Source organism: Sapajus apella, unplaced genomic scaffold, assembly GCF_009761245.1.
Source record: "Sapajus apella isolate SASKATOON/1434 unplaced genomic scaffold, GSC_monkey_1.0 scaffold12, whole genome shotgun sequence".
Classification (NCBI taxonomy): domain Eukaryota; kingdom Metazoa; phylum Chordata; class Mammalia; order Primates; family Cebidae; genus Sapajus; species Sapajus apella.
Genome location: NW_022436952.1, coordinates 25699876 through 25711364, shown reverse-complemented (window position 1 = coordinate 25711364; position 11489 = coordinate 25699876). Strand labels below are relative to the sequence as shown.

The 11489-nt window shown below is 56.1% G+C and overlaps 3 protein-coding genes across 4 annotated transcripts in view; 2 read left to right on the top strand and 1 right to left on the bottom strand.

Moving 5' to 3' along the window:
- ZBTB4 (zinc finger and BTB domain containing 4) overlaps positions 1-5015 on the bottom strand; it is a 22001-nt gene extending 16986 nt beyond the window's left edge. Inside the window, 1 exon segment of the mRNA XM_032280466.1 lies at positions 4840-5015. The gene's annotated coding sequence lies outside the window, so the exon portion shown is untranslated.
- A 1191-nt stretch (positions 5016-6206) lies between these two features.
- SLC35G6 (solute carrier family 35 member G6) lies at positions 6207-7948 on the top strand. Its single transcript, XM_032280467.1, has one exon. The coding sequence runs from the start codon at positions 7043-7045 to the stop codon at positions 7880-7882; it is 840 nt and encodes a 279-aa protein (XP_032136358.1). The 5' UTR covers positions 6207-7042; the 3' UTR covers positions 7883-7948.
- Positions 7949-9244: 1296 nt separating this feature from the next.
- The window catches only part of POLR2A (RNA polymerase II subunit A), a 30767-nt gene continuing 28522 nt past the window's right edge, over positions 9245-11489 (top strand). Inside the window, exon 1 of one of the 2 annotated variants that reach the window (XM_032280464.1) lies at positions 9245-9737. In XM_032280464.1, coding sequence (XP_032136355.1) covers positions 9645-9737 — 93 coding nt within the window. In that variant the 5' untranslated portion in view covers positions 9245-9644. The remainder of the gene's footprint in view (positions 9738-11489) is intronic. The other variant, XM_032280465.1, reaches the window with a different exon arrangement.

Sequence of the window (11489 nt, the reverse complement as noted above, 5' to 3'; positions counted from 1 at the left end):
GCTACTCGAGAGGCTGAGGCAGGAGAATCACTTGAACCTGGAAGGTGGAGGTTGCAGTGAGCCAAGATTGTGTCATTGCACTCCAGCCTGGGTGAGAAGAGCAAAATTCCATCTAAAAAAAAATAAAAATGGCCAGGCATGGTAGCTCACGCCTGTAATCCCAGAACTTCGGGAGGCCGACGTGGGCAGATCACCTGGGGTCAGGAGTTCGAGACCGGCCTGACCAACATGGTGAAACCCCTGTCTCTACTAAAAATACAAAAATTAGCCAGGCGTGGTGGCATATGCCTGTAATCCCAGCTACTCAGGAGGCTGAGGCAGGATAATTGCTTGAACCCAGGAGGCGGAGGTTGCAGTGAGGATCATGCCATTGCACTCTAGCCTGGGCAACAAGAGCGAAACTCCGTCTCGGTGGTGGGGGGAAGAAATAACCTGACCACTCTGGAGTCCTCACAATTTGCCTGATACTCTTCTTGGGGCTTCACATGCATTGCCTAATTTAATGATATTCTCAATACGGCCACCCACAGTAGGTATTTATATTATCCTGTTGCCCAGGCTGGAATGCAGAGGCATCATCTCTGCTCACCTCAACCTCTGTCTACCAGGTTCAAGCAATTCTCCTGCCTCAGCCTCCCAAGTAATTGGGATTACAGGTGTGTACCACCACACCAAGCTAGGTTTCTTTTTTTGAGATGAAGTCTCGCTCTGTTACCCAGATTGGAGTGCAGTAGCATGACCTCGGCTCACTGCAACCTCCCTCCACCTCCTGGGTTCAAGTGATTCTCCTGCCTGAGCCTCCTGAGTAGCTGGGATTACAGGTATGCGCCACCACACCCATCTAATTTTTGTATTTTTAGTAGAGATGGGGTTTCACCATGTTGGTTAGGCTGATCTCGAACTCCTGATGTCAAGCAATCTACCTGCCTCAGCCTCCCAAAGTGCTGAGATTACAGGCATGAGCCACCGTGCCCGGCCTAGTTTTGTATTTTTAGTAGAGACGGGGTTTCTTGATGTTGGCCAGGCTGGTCTTGAACTCCTGACCTCAGGTTATCCACCTGCCTTGGCCTCCCAAAGTGCTGGGATAACAGGTATGAGTCACCACCAGCCTGGCCATATTATTCTGATTTTACAGAAGAGGAAACCAAGGCTAAGAGAGGGATGTACCTTGCTCAAGGACGCTCAGCTTGTAAGTAGCAGTCAATATTCGAATCCAGGCCTGGCTGACCCCAGATGCTCAATCTTTCCCTTTGCCATACTGCTAGACCCGGCCCTGAAGGGGGCCTGTGGCCCGCCAGCTGGTTATATAAACCACCACACAAGGTCTCACGTGCTAAGTGCTAAATGTGTCATGTCTGACTCCACCCTTTCCCTCGCTCCCACATCCAGCAGTCATCAAGTGTGGCTGAAACTGTGTCCGAGCTTGGGAACGGCTCCTGAAATCTTCCCTTCAATAGCTCAGGTCCTTGTTAACACTCACATGGTTCAAGGCTACGGCTTCCCAGCTATCCTCTGGCCTCCAGGCTTACCTCCTCCTCCCGCAGAGGGTCAACGTCCCTAACCACAGCTCAGGACTATCTCTCCTCGGCTTGAAACCTCCACTAGTCCCCACTGACTCTAGAATAAAGTTCAGATTCTTCCACCAGGCAGTCAAGAGCTCTGGTCTAGCTCCAATCTTCCTTTTTAATCTTGTCTTGTGTTATTCTCTTCAAACACACAGTACTCAGTGTGAGCCAGGCATGGTGGCACGTACACATAGTACTAGCTACTCAGGAGGCTGAGGCGAGATGATTGCTTGAGCCCAGGAATTTGAGTCCAGCTTGGGCAACATAGTGAGACCCATCTCAAACAAATAAAGGAAACCCCAGACACTCAGTGTGCTCTCCAGCCTCTACACATCCCACACTTCCATGCCTTTGTCTGTGCTGGCTGTCCCACCAGAAATGCTCTTTCTCCAACCTTCTCAAAATCCCTCTGAAATGTTAAGATCTAACTCCAAGGCCACCTCCTTCTTAGCCCTCCCTGACCCACAAGATGAGGACAATCTCTCCTTCCTCTGACTCATCAATCTTTTGTGCCCCTATGGCCAGTATGCACCTTATACAGTAGCAGAGACTCGGGTTCTCATGCCACCAGCTGGGGCTCCGTGAGCATCCGGGTCTTCTGAAATGGACTGCCACAGATGCTAAGTTTTGCAGCAACTAGGGGAAGAGTGTTGGAGGGGGTTGCACAGAAAGGACCAACCACTGAATGCTCTGGAAGACAGAGAGTACAGTAGTTAAAGAGCACAAGATCTGCCACCTGACTGCCTGGGTTCAAATACAGCTTCGCCTCTTACTAGCTAAGTGACTTGGGGCAAATTACTTAACTTCTCTGGGCCTCAGCTGCCTCACTTGAAAAAGGGAGGTGATTAGAGTGCCACTCACCATGCTGTTCTGACGACTAACTGAATGGCCACACATAAAAGCCCTGAGAACAGTGGCTGATGCACAGTCAGTGCTAAGCAAGTGTGTGCTGCCATCATTATTCGCGAAGCCCTGAGAAAGGAATTCCCGGTCTTGGTGGAGGGCTGACGGGGCTGACGGGGCTGCCACAGGCACAGCCCCCAGACTCTAGCTACTTTCCCAGTCCGTTTCCCAAGGGTTTTTGGATGATACGCAGGGCAGGCAATCAGCCCCCTTCTGCAGATGAGGAACCGAGCTGCTTTCAGATAAAGTGCCAGTGAGGGAACGGTAAAGACGCCAGAACTCCTCAGCCCTAGGCCAGGGCTCCTTTCTCTGCACCAGGCCGTCACTGTGCACCTGTTGTGGAGGCTCCCACGGTGGCCACCCCCTCCCAGCCCCCCAGGCCAGAGAGCCTGTCCGCAGTGCCCTCCCTTCCCCCACGTACACACATCCAACCAGGCCGGTGCAGTAGATAGCGGTGTGCAGGCTTGGAATGCACTCGCATATACACCCCTGTAGAAGGGCCCAGGCCCCAAAGGTGAGGAAAACCTGTTCTGAGGAATCTGCCTAGTGAGCGAATTCCGTTCCCAGGCCCTTCCACTGTCGCAGGAGTGGGGCCCAGTGTGCGTCACAGATACCCACAAGGGGGGCAGAGAGGGAGAGGGCGAAGCGGGAGGAGGCTGACAACTTCACGTTTCTTTTTTCCATTTTAGTGACAAGAGTCACACCCAGCCTTTACATAAACATGGCCAAGGAGCCGCTCTGTCTAAGCTTACTTCCCTTGTGGCCGCCCAGCCTCTCCTCCGGGTGACCCTGACATGACATGCTGGGTGGGCCAGTGAGGGGCACAGACGAACCCTGCAAAGACTAGCTGGGCCACTCGACAACACCCATGCCTGCCCCGGCTGCCCTGCACTACCCTGCATTTATCTGTGGCCTTCCTCATATCATATCCCCCGGCAGCCCCACCGCCACTCAAGCACGCAGACGGCAGGCACGCACACGCAGCCTGCTTGCGGCTGGCCTCCTGGGTCTGAGGCCCACACTGCCCTTGTCACACCACCTCCCTCCTCACATGTGTTTTCTGACCAGCTTGCCTCCCAGCCCAGCAGCCCCGACAGGCTCCTACAAACAACGTCACAAAAGAATACTGTGGAGAATGTTGCAAACACACAACCTTCCCCTTGCCTGGCTGCCCATAATCCCATAAACACAACTGGTGCATCCCACCCTGAGTCCCTGACACCAGCGCCAGCTGACCCACAGGCCCGAGACACACCCTGGGGTTCCTCACTCCCCTCAGGATCTTCTAGATCTGAGTTCTAGACGCGCAGCCCCCACCCAACTCGCTCATCACGGACACACAAGCCCATCCATCGCCCTCTTCACCACTGGACCACACCTCAGCAGGGCCACAGAAATGGGACCCAGATGTGACGCCTTTTGACTCAAAGGCCCACAACCACCCCCTCCAAAAGGGCACATACACTCTGCATCCTGGCACCCTCCGAAACACATACAGCATGCCAGCTCTGCAGAAAACAGTTCATAAACAGGTGATAAGGTGCAGCACAAGACACACATGTGAGAAAACACATGCTGTAGGAAACACACAGCCCCATATCCAACAAACTCTGCACTCAGCGTCCTATGCCCATCTCAGAATGCCCATCTGTCACCCAAAGCCACAGGGCTCGTCTTGTAATTCTGCCCCACAACACTGGACACCCCTCCTGGCTTTCTATCTCCATAGCCTAGGGAAGGCCCTACCAGGACCTTTGGCTGCCAGACCAGCAAACGGTGGTGCCCAGGAGAGGTTTACCTTGCCTCACCACACCGCACGAGACACAGGATCTCCAAGACTCACAGCCACAACCCTGCCCCGACGGCACGGCGGTTCCGGGGCCCCAGCTCGCCCTGCACATCCCGCACACCCCAACTCTGGGGCGCTTGGCGGCCCACCCCTCCCCCTCTCTGCCTGGCTCCTACGCCATCGCCCTCCCAGCAGCTTGCAGCGCTTGCCCGGGCTCACACCCGCCCCACCCCACCCCCAACCTGCCCCACGCGGGGGGGGGGGGGGGGCCTAGGCTGCAGAATTAACCCTTCAAAAGGGGAGTGAGCGACGCCCCTTCCACGGCCCCAGGCGATCGCGTCCCCCGGCCGCCGCTTGCTCGGACGCCATACCAGGGCCCCCTTAGTCGCCCCCCAGCGTCGTGCGCACCCGGGGGCGGGGCCAGGCTCAGCCCCCGACCCCTGCGCCCCCAGGTCAACCCCAAAGGAGAGCGGTCTGAGCTCAGGGCGCGGCCGGGGCTCCCGCGGCACCGGGCAGCGGGGAGGGGGCCCGGTAGTTAGCTCCGGTCCGCCCTGGCCCTGCCCAGTTCGCCCCGGGGCCCACCTGACTGCGATGGCGCCGCGTCCGCCAGGCCCGGCTCATCACCGTGGCCGCCCCGGGCCGCTCCAGTTTCGCCCGCCTCCAGCTCCGGCTCCGGCTCCAGCTCCGGCCCCAGCCCCCCCAGCGCCTGGCCCCGGCCCGGCCCCGCCGCCGCCGCCGCCGCCGCCGCTGACATCATCGGCTCCCCCCGCCCCGGTCCTACCCCCACCCCCACCCCCGGAAACAGTCCCCCCCCAGCGCCGCCGCCGCCGCCGCCGCCGCCGAGAGGAGGCCACCGCAGCGCAGCAAACGCCGACACAAAGCTCTGAGCGCCCGACGGCCTTCCCCGGGACTGATCCCCGGCAGGACACCGCGCCGCGCTGGGCCACCAGGCGGGTGGACACCGAGCGGGGCGCGGGTCGGGCAGCTGCACCCCGGCAGGGGCGCAAGACCACTGACCCCCAGGGAAAGGGCTCCCTCCGCCCTTCCCCCTTCACGCCCTTCACTCAGCAGTGCACACCGCTTGAAAGCATAACACAGGCTCAGGGTGCAGAAATGACACGCCAGACTCATAATCAGGCCCAGTGGGATCCACAGACCCAGGGTCAGCACACTCGGAGGGCCAGCCCTGGACACACACACACACACCCCAGGAATGCGCGGGGACGCTCAGCAGGCCGCAGACAAGGAAGGCCCTGGCCCCGAGTAAGGGGCACACATCAGAGACCACCAGCGCAAATGAACATACAAAGCTGGCTGGGTACTTTGTCCCCACCAGCAGATAGATCCACATCTGTATACCTGAACGTAAATGCAGAGGCCTCGGTGTTGGCCTCTTGGGACAACATAAACAAAACACCAGGTGGAAGCACACACAGAAAAAACACATTCCTGAAACTCCAGAGGGACAATCCCAAGGACTCCTCCCTGGTGCTAGAAAATTTAGAACTCTGGAGATGGAGGAGCCAGGCTTCAGAACTTCTTTCCTTAAAACCTCTCTCAAACAATGCAAAATATAAACAAACAAATTAATGTAAAGCCACAGAGCTAGCCATAAAAAGAATAAAAGAATCAGATAAACTTTGGAGTCATGGAGACATAGAAAAGTAACAGAGTTGGGCTGGGCATGGTGGCTCACGCCTGGAATCCCAGCACTTTGGGAGGCGGAGGGGGTGGATCACTTGAGGTCAGGAGTTCCAGACCAGCTTGACCAACATGGTGAAACCCTGCCTCTACCAAACAAACAAACAAACAAAAAACAAAATTAGGCGTGATGGTGCATGTTTGTAATCCCAGCTACTCGGGAGGCTGAGGCAGGAGAATCGCTTGAATCCAGGAGGCAGAGGTTGCAGTGAGCTGAGGTTGCACCATTGCACCAGCCTGGGCAACAAGGCAACAAGGGTGAAACTCCGTCTAAAAAAAGAAGCAGAGTGGGAAAACAGGCCCACTACCACCTTGGGAGGCTTCCAGGGAAGAACCCCACCCCCACTCAAACCAGGTCACAATGACTGGAGTTCTGAGGGGCCCAGGCTCCCTGAGCCAGGAAGAGAGGAAGAAATCCAAGGAAAGATGGTGAGTGTGGGGGCCAGGGGCCCAACACCCCCTCCCTATAGCTCCTGGCTGCTCTGTTTCCCCTCCTTTCCTAAAACTTAGCTGTCAAAACTTAGCTGTCTCAGAGATACCCACAAATGGAATTCATAAAGGTGTACCCAGATGTCTCTGGAACCTGTGGCATCACACAGATGCATGGCATCTGAGGCTGCCTCCCCTTCCTCAATCCAACAGAGCATCCTGGGTCCTTTTTCTTCTCCCAGGAACAACTTACCCAGAGCAACACGATGCTCCAGGACCACTCACTCCCTGCCTCCTGCTCCAGGCCCATATTATACCACCTAACTCATCTTTTAGGCCCTTTCTAGCTTCCAAGAGTTCCTTAGCAAAATAGCCAAACCCTCTACAGTCCCACAGGGTTCCAGACCCCCTCCTGGCACCTGCCCTGCCCCAGGTCGCCTGGGCTGTGGCTGCCCTCATGCCTGAGCTTTCTCCCTAACAGGCTGGCAGTCACCCCTTCTTCAACCTGTCTGACTTCACACAGCCATCGCCGCCCTCCACTCCACCCAACCTCCCCTCGCACCAGCGCTGCCGGCCCTCTGATGCCACCAAGGGCTTGCTGGTGGCCCTGCTGGGTGGGGGCCTGCCTGCTGGCTTCGTAGGCCTCTTTTCTCGTATGGCTTACCAGGCTTCCCACCTGCCCTCGCTGGAGCTGCTCATCTGTCGATGCCTCTTCCACCTCCCTATTGCCCTCCTACTTAAACTGCGTGGTGACCCACTTCTGGGACCTCCTGATGTCCGAGGCCGGGCCTGCCTCCATGCCCTGCTCAATGTCTTTAGCATTGGATGTGCCTACACTGCGGTTCAGATGGTGCCTGCTGCCAACGCTGCCACTGTTCGCAAAGGTTCTTCCACTGTCTGCTCCGCTCTCCTCGCTCTCTGCCTTGAGAGCCAGGGTCTCAGTGGCTACGACTGGTGTGGACTGCTGGGCAGCACCCTAGGACTAATCATCATTGTGGGATCTGGACTAGGGACACTGCAGGAGGGGACCACGGGCCTCTACACTGCCCTGGGCTATGTGCTGGCTTTCCTGGGAGGCCTGGCACTGTCCTTGGGGCTTCTGGTCTACCGTTCTCTGGACTTCCCCTCCTGCCTCCCAACAGTGGCCTTCCTGTTTGGCTTGGTGGGGCTGCTGGGCTCTGTGCCAAGCCTCTTTGTGCTGCAGACCCCTGTGCTGCCCAGTGATCCCCTGAGTTGGAGTTGTGTGGGGGCAGTGGTGGTCCTTGCCTTGGTCTCCTTCGCGTGCGTGAGCTACGCGGTCACCAAGACCCACCCTGCCCTGGTGTGCGCTGTCCTGCACTCTGAGGTGGTGGTGGCCCTTATGCTGCAGTATTATGTGCTCCATGAGACCGTGGCACCTTCCGACATCATGGGGGCAGGGGTTGTGCTGGGCAGCATTGCCATCATCACAGCCCGGAACCTCAGCTGTGAGAGGGAAGGGAAGGTGGAGGAGTGAGACAGAACTCGGGAGCCTGGGGGTTGGGAGGGACGGGGGTAAACAGAGGCAAAGACTGAAGACAAACATGGGAGGACAAGTGACTGGAAAAGAACTGGTGTGGGAGAGGGATACCTGTCAGAGTCAAGGGTGACTTGGGGACTTGGTGGAGAGGGACTACCTAGAAGACCTGGAACCCTGGGACCAAGGGATGTGGAGTCCAGGCTGGGTCCCGGGAATCAGGGCATAACTAAGGGGTAAAGTCTGAGAAGCACATCCAAGGGGCTGAGGCAGGCAGGTCGTGGGCTGCGGGGAGGACTTCACTCAGCAGCAAAGAGAAGAGCATTGGGGCTGGAGCGTTCCGGCAAAGACAGCCAGCAGCTGCGCTGGGGGAGGGGAGCGTGCCTCCCCACCTCTCCCCTCCCGGCGAAGGTTTCCTTTCCTCGTGCTTGTGCCCCCCCTTGGGGTGGTGACGTGACATTGACATCAAACAAGGATTACTCTGAATGTGGCCGTGCAGTGGTGTCTCTGCTTTGGAGGGAGAATGGAAGTCCTACGACTGTTCTCATTGGAGAATTCCTTGGGGTCCCCGCCCCCCATTTTATTCCTAAAATATTCTACAAAGTGGAGGATTTCCTAATGTTCAGATGACTTGACCCTAAATCCCCCAGGACTTTTGTGGCCCGCCCCATGGCTAATCTGCTTTTCTCGGATTGTCGCGGTCCCGTGATATCTTCCGGACAGTGGCCAGGCTCCTTCCGGAGCCAGCCTCCGAGGTGAGGTCTCTTCAAGCGGTTCAGGCTATGGATCCAGGACCGTGGCTCAGTACAGCGCTACATTAGAGGCCAGGAGTTGCCCACCCGTCTCTGGGGGCCGTCTGACAAATATCGGCTACTTCCGGACAAGCCACTGTCCCAGCCATCTTGATTTGTTCATGCATATTCAGCATGGGAACTGCATATTCATGAGCAACCGCCCTCCCCCGGGAGCCCACTCGGGAGGACCCGCCCCGCCCCGCCTCTATTACCGATTAGCAGAGCAGACCATTTTCCAGCTGGGGGGGGCTACGAGTGAGAGGCTTTTGCTGAAGATGAAACCGTGGTCCAAACTAGAATGCAAGCGGCCCAGTTTTACCCTCGAGTCTTCAAACCTTAAGCCTCAGTGCAGGAGGGAGCAGCGAGGGGAGGCGATGGGATTAAAAAAAAAATTCCTCTCTGTCACTTCAAAAGGTCGCCCAACCAGCGAGCGGGGGAGGATCTACCACTCTGGTTCGCACCCCGTGCGGGCCTGCGCAGGCAGCCCCGTAGCGCAAGGCAGGGCGGGAAAGGAAGGGGCGGGGACGCAAGGGCGAATCTATAAGAGGCGTCGTTCGGCGAGTTCGCTGCTCAGAAGCGCCGAGAGCGCGGCCGGGACGGTTGGAGAAGAAGGCGGCTCCCGGAAGGGGGAGAGACAAACTGCCGTAACCTCTGCCGTTCAGGAGCCTGGTTACTTATTTATTCGTTACCCTTTTTCTTCTTCCTCCCCCAAAAACCTTTTCCTTTCCCCTTTCTTTTTTTTTCCTTTTTGGGAGCTGAAAAATTTCCGGAAAGGGAAAGAAGGGCTCCTTTCGCTCCTTATTTCTCCGCCTCCTTCCCTCCCCCACCTTTCCCTCCTCCGGCTTTTTCCTCCCAACTCGGGGAGGTCCTTCTCTGTGGCCGCCCTGACGAGGTCTGAGCACCTAGGCGGAGGCGGCGCAGGCTTTTTGTAGTGAGGTTTGCGCCTGCGCAGCGCGGCTGCCTTCGCCATGCACGGGGGTGGCCCCCCCTCGGGGGACAGCGCATGCCCGCTGCGCACCATCAAGAGAGTGCAGTTCGGAGTCCTGAGCCCGGATGAACTGGTAAGCAGCTCTGCCCTCCCCTTTCTCCCTCCTCCTCTGGCGGGCGGGGCCGGACGGAGGCCGCGGAAACTTGGCGCTTCTCGCCGCCTGTGGGTTCCGGGCTGGGAGGATGGCTCAGCAGTGCCAAGACCGTGCAGGCGCCAGTCTCGGGCCTCCCAGAGTTATGTTTTGCAGAGTTGAGCAAGCTTAGCGCTTTGTCCTACTTTGGGGGCTGGCCGGAGGGAGAGAAGGGTGACTGATTTCACAGTATAGTTAACCTACGTTAAAGGCGAATCCTAGGGGATCTACAAGTTTGATTAAGAAGCCAAACCCCGGATAGTTCCCTCCTCTTCTATAATATAAATATTAATTAAGCACCTACTGTGTTGTAGACAGAAAACATTGTGAGGTTTCAGAGGTGAACACGACAGACGAGGACCCTACCTTCAAGAGCACTGTCTATGTGAAGGGGCAGGCAGTAAGCATGAATACAATGAATGAACAAGATAATTCAGTTAATGGCAATTGTCTCAAATAGAGTGAAACAGGGTAATGCTGTGGAGAGTCACTGAGGTGCACTACTTTATTTATTTATTTATTGGGGGACAGAGTTTAACTCTTGTTGCCCAAGCTGGAGTACAATGGCGGGATCTCGGCTCACTGCAACCTACGTCTCCGGGGGAGAAGTGATTCTCCTGCCTCAGCCTCCTAAGTAGCTGGGATGACAGGCATGTGCCACCATGCCTGGCTAATTTTGTGTTTTTAGCAGAGACGGAGTTTCTCCATGTTGGTCAGTCTGGTCTCGAACTCCCGACGTCAGGTTATCCGTTCACCTAGGCCTCCCAAAGTGCTGGGATTACAGGCATGAGCCACAGCTCCTGGCTGAGGTGGGGCTACTTCAGTTGGGATGGTGTCAGGGTCTGGGAAGTTTTGTGTGAGAAGACGACATTACCTGCATGATGAGAGGCAGCGAGTCATTGAAGACATAGTTTCTAGGGTGAGAACTTTTCAGGGAGAGGAAATAGGAAGTGCAAAGGGTCTGAGGGAGAAATGAACTTGGACTTGACCTGGAAGCTGAAAGGTGACCAGTGTGGCTGAGGTTTAGTGGATGAGAGAAGAGGAGTGTTACAGAAATAGTCTGGAGAAGCATGGGATATTATATATTATGGTAAGGAGTCACAACTTAATTCTATTTTCAGTAGGTAGTCGTTGGACAATTATAAACAGGAGAGTGACAGCAAACTCACATTTGAAAAAATGCTGCTGTAGTTGCTGTATGAAGAAGTGATAGGGGACCAGGGAGGAAGAATGGAATCAGGAGAGAGCAGAGAGAGGAGGGTAGTCCCAGGGGTGAGCTATTGGTGACTTGGACTTCTTCCCTTGTGGGGCTAAGTAGAGGGAGCTCACTGGCTGGAAAGAATGGAGTTAAGTGGCTGTTTGTGGATAGAGACCATTTTGCTGGGAGAGAGTTCAGCTATGTCAGGAGTCAGAACGTCCTGATCTCACACCATACCACAGAATCAGTTCCAGATGAAGTTAAGACTTTTTTTTTTTGAGACAGAGTCTCACTCTGTCGCCCAGGCTGGACTGCAGTGGCATGATCTCGGCTCCATACAACCTCCGCCTCATGGGTTCAAGTGATTCTCCTGCTTCAGCCTCCCGAGTAGCCGGGTCTACAGGCGCATGCCACCACGCCCGGCTAATTTGTTGTGTTTTAGTAGAGACAGGGTTTCACTCTGTTAGCCAGGATGGTCTCTACCAAAAATACAAAAA